Source organism: Glycine max, chromosome 19 (assembly GCF_000004515.6).
Source record: "Glycine max cultivar Williams 82 chromosome 19, Glycine_max_v4.0, whole genome shotgun sequence".
NCBI classification, from domain to species: Eukaryota; Viridiplantae; Streptophyta; class Magnoliopsida; order Fabales; family Fabaceae; genus Glycine; species Glycine max.
Genome location: NC_038255.2, coordinates 3,761,439 through 3,779,474, shown reverse-complemented (window position 1 = coordinate 3,779,474; position 18,036 = coordinate 3,761,439). Strand labels below are relative to the sequence as shown.

Here is an 18,036-nt window from a genome sequence, read left to right as displayed (position 1 = left end):
ACATCACAATTTAAATTAAACATCTTAATTTTAATCATGAGCACCAGGCACCAAATCATCTGTACTAAAAATCAAATATTACATTAGAATATTGAGATTAATCCATCTTGATACATTGTTTTACTCATGCTCCTGAGTCCCGAGTCTTTCGTCCATGCTCCTGCTCCAGATCCATGATGCTCCTAAGTGTTTTTTTTTATCAAGATAGCTAGCTAGCTTCACTGGTTTATAACGTTATATAATGTTGAAGGAAAAATTATTATTGAAAATTTAATGTTACTAGAACTTTAATTCAAAGTGAACTTAAATTATGTTCTTTACCCGGACCTGGTTAAAAGTGTTTCAAAAGGATTTCTCTGTATCATATCAGCAGAGGCAGGTGGAGTCGGGGCTGTGTCTATCCAGTTTGTAATGTTCCGTTGATTTCTGTAAGGCTTTTATAAGTTTTTATTTAATGCTGGAAATTTTATTGGTAGGGTCCGTATCTTAGTGTATGCAATTATTGGTCTGTATAAGAGAGTGACGATAAGTTTTAGGTGTGATTAAGTTCCATGGACGTTTAGTTTTGTAGTGGATTCAAAGGAACAAAATTTGTAGGAATACCTTTGGGTTTGGGTATGACTAAGGCCCTAATTAGGATGGTACCAAATAAATAAAAAAGATTAAGATTTGTTTCCTTGTTGGATTTTATTGGTTCTATAGGCTCTCAGGTAGTGCTCTTTTTGTAGCTTGGGGGCTCCCGGTTTGTGCTCTTTTTAATAGATTTCAGATCCTTGTAGAGATATTTATGCCGCTGCATGGGGAACACAAAAACTCTTCATGTCTTGTATTATTTAGCACTTGTGCTGTTAATGAATTGCATTACTGATCTAAAGAAAAACTAGGCAAGCCAGCTACAGAGCAGGGATATCAATCCTAAAATCCATCCATGTTAACAAAATTTATTGATGGTAGCTTCCTTATTGCACAATAAGGCTTCATATTTTAGATATATGGGTTCTTTTTATAATTATAATAACCATTTATTAAATAATATGTTAACAACTTTATAGGATTGACTTCTATGAAGTTTTTTCTAATCTAAATGTGATTCTTGGGTTTGGCTTTGGCTTTGGCATTGTTAGATAGAACAAATTTAATGATTAAAACAAGGTTAAATTATCCTCTTTTTATTTACACTATTCAATATTTTTTTTTTACCTCCGTCTAAATTAACTTAACTTGATGAAAATGGACGTTAGTAGAGCTTAGTCTAAAGTGTGGATATTTTAAGAATTATATGACTGGTTCAATGATTTTGACCGTGTTTATATTTGATAAGATATATTTAATACTTTTACATTATATCCAAAAGAAAAAAAATCCCATTATTTATATACTTTGTCTTGGTCAGGTTATGAATTAAGCTTTCAAGTTTTAATTCCATTTTAATGTGTCTTTATTGTCTGTGTTAGTTAAATAGAAAGTGTAGAGTTTTAAGCTAAAAGATAAGGTGCATTTAATGTATAGTGGAAATTGAATTTTTTATCATTAAGGTTTAACTGGTTTAAATGCAAAGTGAAAAATTACATTTTACTAGATAGAGCTTATTTGAATGGATACATTGAAAATTATTTTTGATTCAACTTCCAAGAGAACTTATTTATTATAATTTGTGGCAATCTTCATTATAAATAGAGAAAATAATTAGTGGAGAAACAACACAATGAAGAGAGAGTGTGTGAGAAGAGAGATTGTGAAACAAAATCACTTTGTTGAGAGAAAAGTATCTTTGTGTGAGAGTGTTATCATTTCTTGTAACCATTGAGTGAGGTACTCGGGTTTATATAGTGATACACTATTTAGGGTGGTTACAATTTTATAATCATTTTTGTGATAGTGAAATACTTTTGAAACGGTTCTGTGAACGTAGGCAAAAGGTGTCGAACCACGTTAAATTTCTGTGTTTGTTATTATTTTTCCTACATTATAATATTTCTTGTGTTATCACGATCCTTTGTGGGAGTAGGTAATTTTATTTGTGGGAGTATTGATTACCCAACAATGGTTTTAGAGTTATGGCCAAGAGCACACAAAGGTTTGAGATACTGTTGTTTGATGGAAAAATAAATTTTATGATTTGGCAGAGTACTATTCAAGACATTTTGGGGAAGCAAGGTCTTAATCAAGCGTTAGAAGATGAAAAGCCAGCTGCTATAAATGAAATCGAGTGGACTAAGATCCAAAGGAAGGTTGTGAGCACGATTTGGTTAGCCTTTGCTCCTGAGATAAAACACAATATGTTGAAGGAGACAACATTGAAGGTCTTGTGGGAGAAGCTTGAGAATATCTATGTGTCAAAGTCACTAACCAATCGTCTCTGTTTGAAGATAGAGTTGTATCAACTCAAAATGGAGATGGGAGGAGATCTCCATGACCACATTAACAAGTTCAATCAGCTAGTAAGTTAATTGTTGAATGCAAATGATAAGCTTGAGAATATCTATGTGTCAAAGTCACTAAGCAATCGTCTCTGTTTGAAGATGGAGTTGTATCAACTCAAAATGGAGATGGGAGGAGATCTCCATGATCACATTAACAAGTTCAATCAGCTAGTAAGTTAATTGTTGAATGCAGATGATAAACTCTTTGATGAGGAGCAAGCGCTGTTGTTGTTGGCCTCACTACCAAAGTCGTTCAAAGCTTTGGTTCAAATGTTTCTTATGGGAAGATCAACTTTGAATTTCGATGAGGTGATCACCGCTCTTAGAGAAAATGATGAGAACTAAAAATGTTGATGATGCACACCATGCAATAGTTATGGTGGAGTCTGAGCGAGGGAGGAAGCATTCAAGGAGACATGATGGACCAAGAGGAAGATCAAAATCACAATCGCGTCCGCAAGAAGATATGAGTAACATACAATGTTACTATTGTGGTGAGAATGTTCATGTGCAAGGAAGGTTGAAACAAATGAAGGAGGACTTGAAGAAATTAAGAGATATGAACAAAGATGGAGTCAACTCCCAAACTAATGTAGTAAAAAAGTGTTGAAGATGAAGATGATGTGTTTTTTGCAACAAACAATGTGGTTGCTAAAACAAAATGGGTGATGGATTTTGCTGCCTCAAAGCGCATTTGCAGAGATCGAGAGATGTTTGATACTTTTAAAACTGATGGAGAATTCGGTCATTTCAAGTTAGGGAATGATGGAAAAATAAAGGTTAAAGGCATAAGGAGCATAAGGATGACGCTCCATGATGGTGCTATTCGAACTTTATCAAATGTGAGGTTTGTACCTTCTGTTGTAGTCAATGTCATTTCTATGGAAGAGATGACATCACAAGGGTAAAAGTATGTTGGTTCAAAGTGGGGATGCAAGGTGTACAACAAGAGACACTTGGTGTTGCGAGGATAGAAAAACAAAGGTAACATTTGTTATTTGGATGGACAAGTCTTAAAGAGGAACCATGATAGCAAAGTGAATAAGAAAGTGAAGTTTTCTAATGTTATAAAAGTGTTGGGAGATAACTCCGTTGGAGGGGAAGTTTGTTCACTTTCAAATTGATCGAAGGATATTTCTCTTTTGGCTTGAGGAGGAGAGTTGTAGAGTTCCAAGCCAAAAGATAAAGTGCATTTAATGCATAGTGGGAATTGAATTTTTTATCACTAAGGCTTAGGTGGTTTTAAACATGGCAATGGGGCGGGGCGGGTACGGGTATTGTCTCCCAAATCCCTTATCCTGACTCCCCAACATATCCCCATACCCGTACCTGATACCCGACGGATTTAAGTTTATTGTCTCATCCCCGTACCCATTGGATATCGGGTATCCCCTACCTTGTCCCATACACAATTCAAATTAGAAAAATATTTTTTTTGTAAAAAAATATTAAAATTTTGATTTTAGAAAAAATAAATTAATTGTTAAACATTTATTTTTAACTACTTATATATCAATAAATTTATTATAGCACGTGTGTCTACAAAAATAGTTAAAAAAATAATATTAAATTATGTAAAAATTATAAAATAAAATTAACTAGTAATAAAAATTCTATGTCTTTTGATTAAATTATGCAAAAATTCTAAAGATTTTAAGTGGTGGGGCGGGTTCGGGGTCGGGGTCGGGACGGATCTAGTAATCTCATACTCGTACCCGTACCCGACTTTTGGTTATCAGGGAAAACTCGAACTCATACCCGGTCAACTCGGATATTACCCGTCAAAACAAGGGAAAACAAGTTGTTTCTTGGCCCTGCCATTCTTGTAATTGGTACATTCTAGGATCTTAACAAGCTCATCAAGGCACCTTGTGGAAGATGCATAGTTCTCTCAAAACACAATGATTAAAATCTTTCATTCTTCAATGGCATTGGATAGAGCAAAGCCAATTTATATTTAATAAATGGAGTACATTCTTAAATTGGTCTTTCAATGACCATAGTTCCCAAATTAAAACATCCATATATGGCTATATTAGTTTTCCAAAAAAAATTGGTCAACATTAGTCTAAAAAATTTAAAACTGTATATCCACCAAAAAATTAAAACATGACCGTAAAAACAAAATTCCAAAAAATAAAATTAATATTCTCATATAAAATTAATCCTTTGTAGTTTATATCAGATTTAATTGTAGTGATGGTTAACTTTAAGCAAACTTGGTCACCTTCACGATATTGAAAAGGAATTCAGCAGGGGAGATGATAATTCTTTTTCATCATGTTTTTGTTTGGTGCTATCAACTCCATCAACAGGAGGCAATATCTACATTGGAAAAAAATGAGTAAACAACATTATAGTAAAAAGATCTTGATCTTGTAAAATGCATCCTAGGCACTTTAGATAGTATGGTGTAAGACTGTAAGTGATAGCAAATGATATTATGATAAGAAAATCAAGGGAGTTAATGGCTACATATCCATGGCCTTTTATCAAGAGTTTGTATTTTATACATTAACCTATGCCTAAATTAATTTTAACTTATAGAATAAACTTAATTCATTTTGGTTTCTCATTTGTTTTCTTGTAAGTGCACATGGTTTCCATTTTAAGTTTGTAATGGAATTCTGCCCTAAGTCACAGTAGAAATTGTTCTTGCATATACTAATGATCACAGATTTGTGTTATCCTCAAGAAACACCTCGATAAGGCCACAACAAAATCTATATTATAGTTTCCCTACCACACAGTCATTGTACATTAAGCTAGTTGAAACTTATTAGCAACTAGATTCAATATCATTCCTTTTTTAACACTCTTATACTAAGTAAATAGCTGATTCCAAACCAAAATAGTGAATACACCCAAAGTATTGCTTTATTGTACAAGCTTTAGACCTTTGATGGCATGTTGGCATCACCCGCATTCTTGTTCTTGTCAACTTCAAACTTATCAATTGCTACCTGCAGTTCATTAGTGCCTCCAACAACCCTCATGGTGTAAAAGTAGGCACCAAAGACAAAAGCTATCAAACCCCCAACAACCAAATTCTTTGCCTTAGGTGGAAGGCTCCTATATCCCAAAATTCTAGCCATCTTGATCAATAGGGGAAGAAGGGTTAGCACAATTTCACACAATTACAATTACCCTTTGTTGATGCAAGTGCAGAAAGCACAAAAGATAAAAAGATAAATAATTCTAAATTGTGATAATGAGGAGAGTGAAAGAAAGTAAAAGGTAGACATTTCCACAAACAGAATAAGGGCAAGGCAGCCCCAACACAATTGAAAGAGGAGTAAAATGAAACGTAGAGAGGTGGTCAAATTATTTCATCAAACAGAAACAGTTTTGATGGGTATTACTCATATTGCTACAAAGAAAACCTTTCAATTAAGTTTCTATGATGAACCAGACAGCATCAACAAAATCAAAATTTTCAGAAATGATGACATAATATGAAATGAAGAAACCAAAGAAAAAGAGAGAGAGGGAATTCGCATTACCTTATGGAACAGAACAGAACAGATCCAAGACGGAGCTTAAGCGTCGTCATCACGACACCGCTGCCATTGCGACACCACACGTGACGGAGCTCTACGGCCTGAACATGATGGCGGACGGAATCCAAGACGATCCGAGTAATGTCACGCGATTCGTGAAGCTGGTGAGAGAGATTATCATTCCGCGCACGAACCATCCTTTCAAGACGAGCATTATTTTTGCGCACGACAAGGGAACTTCTGTGCTCTTCAAAGTGCTTTTCACGTTCGCGTTCCGCAACATCAATCTAACGAAGTTCTCTGTTGATTTTGAGGCCTCCATGGCTGAGGTTAGGGCAATGGAGAAGTGTGAGATGAAAAGAGTGGTGGGAAGGGAAAAAGGGAAGATGCTTGGAGGGGAGCTCGAGAGGCTTTAGGGGATAGGGTTTCAAAGAAGAATAAGGTAGCGTGTAAGTAGGTGAGAGAGTTTTTAGAAAAAGTAACAACATTGGTTTTTCAATAACCAATGTTGTATATTTCTTAAACGATGTTAATAAAATCAATTTATTTGCAAAAATATCACCGCCCTTTTGTTAACATCAGTTTTTTTAGTAGCGATGTTGAAAGTATTTTTTTAGTAGTGGTGGAATAGCTTTCTTGATTTGGAAAAAGTGTATGGAAGTGGAGAAAGTGGCATGGGTTGTGCTTTTCTAGTTTCTAGCATCACCGGCATTCATTTCTTGTTCCTTCTGTTTGGTGTCTTGTGTTGTTATATCCACCACTACTACGGATAAATATTCATTCCCCTAGCTAACTCTATTTCTACTAATATGTACAATTTTCTATTCTGGTGCTTTTTTCCCTTTGGTTTGTGTTTCATTAAACCATTCTAAGTCTAAAGAAAAACATATATGTTAAATAACAATGAAATTGGGCAATTTTATTATATTCAACATATTTGTTTGAGGAGGCACTAATGTAATTCAGGCAGTTTATACAAGATAGAATCTGCATGCATGGTTTATGAGTTCAATGTTTTTTATTATAGTGATTTTATTACTTGTAGCTCCTTAACTCGATTGTATTGTTAATTGTAGCTCCTCGAGAAATGAATTCCTTTTGACAATAAGACAATTGGCCTTGGTTTTAAGATACAATTCTTCCATATAAATGTTTGTCCTATTTAATATAAAAAAACATGTATGCATATAATGTAACCATCATAATGCAAATTGGAGTAGGGGTAGTTGTTGAAGTCTTCTGTCTGGTTTTAGCTTTTGGAGATTTTCTTCCATCAGGAAGGTATGCTTGCACATTTTGAACCAAATAATATATCTCTAATCTTGCTACCATCACTCAATTTAATGCTGGTTAGATCTTGTAGCTATTAACATTTTAGTTTTTATTTCAATGCTCACTTTGAAATTTAATAATTAATATGCTGACAATGCCATTTTTGTTAGCATATGGTATAGCTTGTAGTGTATCCATACTATCTATGTATGTAGTAAGTTGACATTTAATAATTAATATGTTGACAACTAGAGGTAATTATTCGTAATATCATCGAGTCTTTTTATTGATCCAATTCACAAACTCATAGCCTTTAAGTTTATCCTTTTATGTGACAAAAGCCCAATGTAGTGTTTACCGTCCAATCTAGTCAAAGGTGTTTTTTTAAAATACCTTGTTATTCTTAGCCAACTGTATATTCTAGTATTTAGCTATATATTAAATTGAAGAATAAATTCATTTAACCATTTCTTGATTTTTAAGATAAGACCTACTGTTGAAAAACTTACAAAGGACTCCACGAGATTGGGTGCATTGAAAGAGTTGCTATCATTTTGTGAATGTAAAGGAAATTTGCATAACTTACAAAGGGGGTTTTGATTGCCCATTGCTCCTAATGTTCTTGGAACCAAATGCTTAATTAATTGTTTCATAATTTCTTGACATATACGCCTAGGAAGTTTTGTATAGTTGTCTTTCTATTTTACTTGCCTATATTTATAAATTTTCATTTATCACCACTTTGTTTAAATTTGACCAATAAATATGAATTTTTAGATTTTTTTTTTAAATATAGATGCTTATATTTTGTTGAATATTGGCTTATGATATTTGTGATGTTATTCTTAATAAGTGATATTGTTATTTCAGGAACATGGTTTAGATGGTGATGAAGATGTGAGAACGCTTTGATTGGAAAGACATTGATATTTTAGATCTCTTGAGTGGATGTTAATTAAATTCAAGTTTCAACTTTCAAGTATATAAATTGTTGGTGGTTCCTTCTATTTCAAGTTTCAATAATCCTTATTTCAATTATATTATTTTTTAAAAGAAAAAAAATATATTTAATTAAAAATTATAATCAACAAAGAACCTAATTATAAACTTTTATTATTATTATATGACCTTTACCTATAGAAGACCATAAGTACAAGTAAATGACCTTTACCTACAGAAGATCGTAGGATACAGTTCTTACTTATGGATTTTGGATTTCTAGTGACAGTTTTTGTCTGTAAGTATAAGTCATTTTCCTTGTAGTGAGTTAATTGTTTTGTCTCAAATTTAACAATAAAATGTTAATTATTTATTAAAATATTATACAATTAAAGAGAATTGTTGAGATAAAATTGTTAATTATTTATTAAAATATGATACAATTTTTTTGCCTAACGAAATGAGTACTTAATAATATTAATTGGTTAGTAATGACTTACAACAAATTATATCGCATAATGAATACAATTACATAAACAATGCATGTTTAGTCTTCATTTAGGTCGACATAATGTCTTTTGAATGACATAAAGCTTGTGTATTGCTGCATTCTACTAATATATGAAGTTGTCCAGTGCTTTGTCTGAGAATAACAATTGCTTGATCACAACAACGCTGGAGGCAGTAAGGGACAATGGTCTTTCAAATAAACCTGTTGTACATGAACAAAGATTATATCATGCGGTGACCGTGTCAAATGAACTAGCGAAGTCATTGCATAATTGTTATACTAACTATATTCAATGTACCTGAACAAAATGATTTCCAAACACGTCACCGACACATATCATGCGGTGCCTAGAAGAATCAGGTGGTGGTTGACTTCTAAGAGGAAAAAATGTCATGCTTTGTTGTTGGGACAACGATACAAGGATTACGTTATAACGTGATGCAATCACATATCCCATCTCCGTTATATCCATCCACTTGTCCACACTAACCTGAATCAACCAAACATACACATGTAAGTAATTTAAAGTTTGTTATTAAAAAAATTAACCTAAAAACATACCTTCGAAAACCCATCAACAAAGTAGGGACAACTTTAATTGTTCAAATCTCTCTGTGCCACCGAAGAGGTTCATGTACTCATGCGACCACCTGCCAAGTTCTTTAATCAATTCATTACGCACTAACGGCCAGAATCTTCCCCATACCTAATAAAGCGGCAATGGACCGATATCCACAGTTACCATCCGCTTTCACATCCACAACGTCACGAATGAAACCTTGAATGAATGGCGCAAATTGATCCAACATCGGGATGATCCTTGTTGGCTGAGGCGGTTCAGAACATGATGCACTACGTTTGACTGGAGAGTTGCTGCTTTGAACAGAATGAAAAGCATCAACATACTCCTAGTAAGACGGATCACGCTTTGTGGATCTTTGACTTCTTTTCATCGGTTTCTTCGGTGCACCTTTAGTGTTGACCTTTGACGGAGGAGGGCACATAGAGTTATGATCAGGGTATGCAATTTCTCGAAGTTTACTCTTCAGAGTTACTTTGCCAGACACATCAAGTTCATCAAACCTTTTAGATATGGTCTCTATCTCTTCCTTGATGCTGACTTCCGTCTCACATAACCCTTGGTCTGAAAAGCAAAGTCTCCTCCAGAAAATATGGACTGACTCCATGGGATGCTGCCAGCAGTATACCTAGAAAGCTCACATGCACAAGGAAGACCGTGCGTGCTTCTCATCACACAACCACAAGAAGAGGATTGTTGCGAGATAACGTAGACGGTCAACCTCAGAAGCAATCTGATTTAAAGCGTCCCTTGAAACCATCCCAAGAAGCCTCTTGTATAAGGTTTTTTTATATACATGCCCAACCACATGCGTATTGGTTTCAAAGGATGCTTTAATTTCACGTGTTGCAGCGTGATCATGTTGTTCATGGCATCCCAAACACTACATAGGTCTCCAACGCTATTTTGTAGTACTCTTTTGAGATCCCAATGAGCTGATTCAACCCTACATTTAAAATACACAACAAACATGAAAATATACAACAATTAAATACCATTTATTAATAATCCTTACTAACAAATAAAATCAGTTCTTAATACCTGTTTGTTGTTGTGTTGCCTAGGTGCATGACCTTATTCGTCCATGCTGTAATAAATTTTTCCTTGTGGGGGATAATCCATGTGTCGTTAACATAGTCAATGAACATCGGCCAAGGCGAACAAGCAATTTGAAACTTCTGAAGTGACTCAGGAACTGTGTTCGGACGGACAATCAACCAAAGTACCCAGTTATCCATTACATAGTCCCACGCATTTTTTTCACCGATTAAAGATTTGCACTTCGCCTTCACATTCTTATCGATATGAAACCTGCACAACAAATTTGTACACTCCGGGAACACAGTTTTCACTGCATTCATCAGTGCTAGGTCTCTGTCAGTGACAATAACAACAGGGAGGCGATCGTTTCTTAAAAATAGGCCTCGAAATCGTTCCAAAGCCCATACAATATTATTAACACGCTCAGCCTCCAGATATGCAAACCCAGCAGAGAATGTCATCGCCGTTGGTGTCACTCCAACAAAGTCAAGTAGTGGGAGTCTGTACCTGTTTGTTTTGTAGGTACTGTCTATAAAAAACACCAGATGACATGCATTGCATAACTTTACTGCATCTGGGTGACACCAAAACAGATCACGCACCACAACTTCATCCTTCAATCTATGCCAATGAATGTATTGATCACGTTCGAGAAGCTTCATCAGATGTTGCATTTCGGTATCAGCTCCTCTTATTGAAGAACGATATGCACTTCTTGCATTGTAAATTTGCTTTATCGTGGTGCAACTGTTGGCATTGTGTTCCTTCAACGTTAGCAAGATGTTTTTTGGTTTCACCATCGACTTTGTCATATCAGCAATAATTTTCTTTTCATCCTTAGTCAATCGCCCAGCGTATGGATGTCCAACTAAGGACTTGGCCAATTCATGATTGTGAATCCCACAGATCAACTTCACCATCCAACCTTCCCCTCCATGCACTGGTTTCCCACGAAGCCTGAAGGGACAACCACATTTCCTACTCCCAGTGTCTTTTCTAACGAATTCTTTATTCCTACACTTGTACGTACCACTCCTTTCACACCCAATTAAGACAAATGAACTTCTTCCTCTGCTACCGGTATCTGTGTCAGACCTCATAATCACTGCAACAAATCCATTTTCATGGGCAACTGTTCGAGCCCATTGCAAAACATCATCTCGAGTACCGAATACCTACAACGCAACCCAACATATTAATTTTTATACAAACATCAATTCAACCAAATGACTCAAATTATCTATGATTACCTAGACGTATTAAAAGCATTTGAACAATCACATGTGGTTCATTCACCCACATTCTTCTTCATTATCATAATCATAATCCATATAACTTCTTGTGACATCGCATAGTCATACGTCCATTGATCTTGTCCATCTTAAGGACATATGCATCATACACAAGTACATTCAAATTATCATATAACCACATCCAAAAATTTACTACATATTAACTAACAAACATATTAACATGACATATGCATCATACAGAAGTATATTCAAATTATCATATAACCACATCCACAAATTGACTACATATTAACTAACAAACATATTAACAACTAATACAAATATATTCTAAATTTATAACTACATTATTTACTTAAACTAAACTTAACACTATAATAAACAACTAATAAAACATTTTTCTACTACAACAAAATACAATTATGTTACCTAAATCATTTAATATTATACCAAATCATTATACCTAATTAAACCAATATATCCATAATAAAATACAGATATTATAAATGATAATATCACACACACACACACACACACACACAAACAAATATATATATATATATATATATATATATTAAAACAGAATTAAAAAAAATTGTTAATAAACTAACTTCCGGAAGAAGTTCTTCCGAAAGTTACTATGCTCAATTCCGGAAGTAGTAGTTCCGGAAGTGCCTTCCGGAATTGAGAATACTAACTTCTAGAAGAACTTTCCGGAAGTTACTATGTCCAATTCGAAGAAGTTCTCGGAACTTCCGGAACCACTCTTCCGGAATGACATAGTACTTCCGGAAGAATTCTTCCGGATCAATATTCTCATTCTGGAACTACTTCCTCCTGTACTTAAAAGTTATTCCGGAAATAGTTTTTTACTATTCATCTTCTCTAAACAACTACCCAGAAAACGCAAAAAAAAAACGATAAATGCGCACCTCCAACAAAATACGAACAACAACGACTTAAACAACTTCAAATACGGAACAACTACTTCACGGGACCACCAGTTTTTTATGAAAAAGGATAGCAATAGCAAGAAGACGGGGATGAAGGTGAAATGGAAGTGTATAAAATGCAAAAACAGCGCTATAACTTTAAAGAAAACAACCAGGGAAAAATCGTCATTACATATACATTAAATATTATTTTATTTTTATTATTATTATAAAATGAAATTTATTTTTACTTCACTTGTTATAAAATATAATTATTTTTTTATTATATATTAAGTTTTGTAATACAAATTAAATGTTATTATAATAAATATTTTATATTTTTATAAAATATACAATTAATTAATTTTTATGATTTAAATTATACTAAATTGTCACACAAATTATTATTTACATTTACATGCGCGTAAAAAAAGAATTACAAATATTAGTCATAATTATGTTCACTAATAATAATTTATGTATAATAATATTATTTATTTTATAACGTAATTTATTTATTAAAATCAAATAATTAGAAAAATACATCTTAAAAAAAGTAAACAAAATAACTTCCAGAAGACATTTCTTCCGAAACGTATTTTGGAGGTCTTCTGGAATTCCACCTTCTTCTTCTGAAAGAAGGTTCTTCCAAAAGTTTTCCAGAATAAGAGTCTTCCGAAAGCATGATCTTTCAGAAATAGACTTCACAAAAAGATAAAATTACCCATTCACTATTTGGTGGGTGTCTCAACAATATTGCTGGGTGCACCTAACAACTCCCTTATATATTCCAAGTCCTTTCAATTTCTAGAGTGCAACATCTCTTTCTTTCTCTTTCTACTTCTTCATGGCAGAGTCACCAACCTTCAAAGTCCATGAAGTCTGCTCCATTTCGCCGCCACAAGAAACCCCACCAACAACTCTTCCCTTCACCCTCTTCGACGTCCTATGGCTTCGGTTCCCCCCAGTGGAGCGTCTCTTCTTCTATTCCTTCCCAAACCCAACAACAACATCATTTTTCGACACCACCGTTCTCCCAAATCTCAAACACTCCCTCTCCCTCACTCTCCACCACTTCCCTCCTCTCGCCGGCACCATCACATGGCCCAATCACTCACCCCTCCCTCTCATAACCTACACTCCCGGCAACACCATCCCCTTCACAATCGCCCAATCCAACGCAGATTTCAACACCCTCTCTTCAAACCTCTCTCAAGTCAACCACCACCTCCAAAACCTAATACCCCACTTAACCATTTCCCATGAAGAAGCTTCCGTGTTAGCACTTCAACTCACCCTCTTCCCCAACCAAGGCTTTTCGATTGGAATCACAACCCACCACGCTGCACTTGATGGAAAGTCTTCGACTTTGTTCATCAAATCGTGGGCGCATTTTTGTTCTCAGCTTAATACCTCCCCAGAAGAACCGTTATCACTACCAAAGCATCTAATACCCTCGTTTGATAGATCTGTTATAAGAGACACTTTGGGGATCGGTGAGATTTACGCGAACTCATGGATGAACTTCGGTGGAGCCACCAATGACCGAAGCTTGAATGTGTGGGATTCCCTCGGTGGAAGTCAAACCGATTTGGTTAAAGGTAATCTATTCTAAACATCACATCGATATCTCTAATTTTTTTTTTCTATATTTCTTCATGGTACAGAAAAAATTGTTGCACAGAACTTGCTAATAGCAACATTAAAATTTGATCGAGTATTTAATCATCTTCACTTTCAGCATCCATTAAATATGGTTATTAATCTTCTGATTGATCAAACAATTAATTCGTATTATATCGTCTCATATAATTATTTTTTTTGTAACAAATAGCAAAGCTTGTCTAAAGGTAATCCTATTTTCAACATTCCATTAACATTTCTCTCTTTTTTTTTCTGAAATAAACGCACACAAAACTGTACGAATAACAAAAGTGAAATTTTGAATGGTATTTAATCTTCTTTTCCAACATTCATGTATGGTTATTAATTATCTGATTGGTCAAACAAATTAGTTCATCGCGTGATTTTATTTCTTCGTAACAAACAGAAAAGCTCGTCTTAATATCTTTTTTTTTTACTCTTTGGTTAAAGGGTTGTTCGAGTTGACACCGTTGGATATCAAGAAGCTGAAGAAATTAGCGGAGTCTAAGGTTGTTGTCGGAGACAACAAGAAGAAGATTAGGGTGACATCGTTCACGGTCACGTGCGCTTACTTGTTGTCATGCGCGGTGAAAGCGGAGCAACCCAACTGCGAAAGAGTGCCTTTTATTTTCAGCGTGGACTGTAGGGCGCGTTTGGATCCACCAATTCCGGGAACGTACTTTGGGAACAGCGTCGTGTCTTTGTTGGTGATAGCAAAGCGAGAAGAGCTATTGGGGGAAGAAGCGTTTTTTAAAAGCGTTTTAGGGATAAGCGAAGAGTTGAACAGGATAGAGGGTGACGTGTTGAACGGTGCGGACAGGTGGATGCCGAAGATTCAATCGGTGATGTCGGAGAGGCCGAGGTTGTTCTCTGTTGCGGGGTCTCCGAGGTTTGAGGTTTACGATGTTGACTTTGGGTGGGGAAGGCCTAAGAAATGGATGTTACTTCCGTTGATAAAACGGGTGCGTTTTCACTTTCGGAGACTAGGGATCACAGTGGAGGCATTCAAATTGGGTTGGCGTTGACCAAGAGTCAAATGGAGGCGTTTTCTACGGTTTTTGCTCAAGGGCTTGAGTCCTTGGAATAAATATGATGATGATGATGATGATGGAGGCTTTCAAACTTGGTTGGTGGGGTTTCGAAGAATCTATTGTAAGAGGAGAAGAGGATATTCTTGAATCTCGATGTTTGCGGAAAAAAAGAACTACTAAGATGAGGTTATAGCCTTCATTAAATAAGTTTCAATAATTTTATGGGTTAGTATATGAATATTTATATATATCATGAGATGAGATACATGAGTTCACTACAAAAAAAAAACAAGAGTTGATTTACGTTTTTGTTTCAAGTTTTTTTGTTGAGCTGGATTGAATGTCTGGCTAAGTCTAAGTAAGTTTACTCCAATAATAAATCTTGAGATACTTGAGTAAGTTTACTTCAATGAATGAGGATATATCAATTCTCCACATGATATGGTGTGTCATCTTATATTTCTTATTAATTATAAAATTGTCATGTCTAATGTTTTAAGATAATTTTTGGGAACCATCTTAAAAGTGTGTCATAAAAAAAGTCTTTTTAATGGTGGAACCAATTCTTTAATAAACTAAAGATAAGATTAGTTCTTTTCATTTTTCCTCAATAATTTTCCTCTCATTATAAGAAATTATAAGCCATATTGGTAGACTCATCCTCGGACAAAATGACAAAATTTATTTTGCAAAAATATTATAAGTCTGAACTCTGAACGGTTAGTAAATGCATGCTTCACTCACATGAATGTTTTGGGAAATGGATCTCTTCATGACTTTCTTTCTTTATCTTTTTTTCTATTTCATAAATTTCTGGAAAAATAAATAAAATAAAAATTGTGTAAATTTTGCTCCTCTTATCTCAAATTTAATCTTAAATAAAAAATTTAATTAATTTATTTTATTAATATTTTTATTTTTAAATTATTTATTTAAATGAATTATTAACTTTAATAAACTTTTTTTATCATCGGTATAAGTTTTAATAAAAATAAATAAATTAAATATATATTTTTTATTAAACTTATTTAAATATTATTAATTAACTTTCTTAATTAACGTATCATCTTTTTTTTCTTATATTAACTAGAAGAGGAAGTAGGAAGAACGAAACATATTTCTTAAAAACTTACTAATAAAAGAAATGAGACGAAAAAAAAAATGTAAAAGATCTTTTTATCTTCAGAGACGTACGTCTTCTAGAGAAATTGTCGGATTGGGAGGTTACGTTACGTTCAAATTCATCCATGTATTGCGTATACGGTGGCTGTCTAGGGATGCCTTCCTAGCTTTTACATGCAGCTTTTCTTTCTTTCTTTTTGTTATGTTTGGTAATAAAAAATATTAAATTATTTTTTTGATTTTTTAATTTAATTTAATCTTTTAAAAATTTGTTTTTGAGGCTCTATTTGGTCATCTAAATATATTTTTTAACTTCAACGTGCTTATGTCATTTCGGAAGAGAGTAAAGCAACAATACAATAGGAAGCATGATTGAAACAATGTGGATTAGTATAAAACTTAAACGTCCTTGCAAGGGCCTGAGCGACTTGGTTCGCCAAGAAAAGAAATGTTACTTTTCCAACCACATAAAATTAGGAGTGTTGATGGATGAATTAATTCAAATTATTTTGAATAATTTGAGTTGCATCGTTTATATATTTAAATCAAAATCAAATTAAATTAGTCAAAATTATTCATGTATATATTGAGTTATAATTTTAAATTTATAAATATGATAAAAATCAAATCGAATCGAATAAAATTAATTAAAATTTTAAAAATTATTTGACTAGACTTTAAATATAGTTAATATTAAAACTTTTAAGTATTTAAACTTTTTAACGTATTACTTGCATTGTTATTTATTTAAAATTTTTATATTTATTTTTTCTATCATGATTATAGTATTAATTAATTATATTTTATTTATTTATTTTAATAAATCTAGTTGTAACAAATTTGATTATAATAAATTTAATTACAATAAAGTTTATTACAAGAAATTATTTTAGAAAATAACTGTAATTCAAAGTATTGAATTAAATTAAGATTTAAAAAAATGAAAAAAATGGATCCAAACTACCAAGCCAACACCCTGTATAAAATACACCCAAACTCGAAAATCATGCCTGTTGATGAAGTTCGCGCAGCTATAAAATGCCCATTAGAGTCGCGTATAACAGCTTCCAAACTGAATTCTCCCAAAGCTGATAATACGGAGGCGTCGATGTTAAATTTCAGCCTTCCATTGCGAGATTGGATGATAGGTAAAACTACTCTACTCTAATGCTATGCTACGGGACTAAGAAGTAAGCTAATCCAGATAATTGTTCTGATTCCTTATTCATTCCACTTATTCATACATTTATACTACTATTAGTAACTAAATTCTGTTATAACAAGATATTGATAATAACAAATTGCTAATATGTATTGATAGTAATGGAAATATAACATGTGTTGATATTTTTTCTTGGTCTATTAGTATTATTGTATTTTGATGCATCTTCTGCTATGTGGTCTGGTATAATGGATCTGCTATCAACACCATTCTATGTTAAATTGCTATCATTGAAACTGATGGAGGTGGGGAAGAAGTGTGTTGATGATTGGTCTACTATGTCTTTGGAGGGGTTGAGTTTGTTTTCTGGTAGTTAGGGGTGGGAATAGGTCAGACCAGGCTTTAAAAGGTCTGAGTCTAGCCTACGATGAATTTTTGAGGCCTGAATCTGACCTATAGTTTATCAAAGACTTTTGTTTTGACTTAACCTGACATTTTTAAAAGCTAGTCTCTGATAGTTTTTTTAAAAGTTTTTTTCACATTAGATTCCTTTACTATGGAGTAGGAAGTAATAGGAAAGCTAAAGGAAGAGACAACGTTAACAAGAATAGGAAAACCAATAAAAATAA

General features: G+C 33.7%; 1 protein-coding gene across 1 annotated transcript; it reads left to right on the top strand.

Annotated features, from left to right (window-relative positions):
• The first annotated feature begins 13,278 nt into the window (after window positions 1-13,278).
• AT133 (malonyl-CoA:isoflavone 7-O-glucoside-6''-O-malonyltransferase) lies at window positions 13,279-15,440 on the top strand. Its single transcript, NM_001249890.1, is given in 3 exon segments — window positions 13,279-14,049; window positions 14,543-15,025; window positions 15,028-15,440. Coding segments are annotated over 3 exon segments (1,389 nt in total). The 5' UTR covers window positions 13,279-13,295; the 3' UTR covers window positions 15,180-15,440.
• The last annotated feature ends 2,596 nt before the right edge of the window (window positions 15,441-18,036 follow it).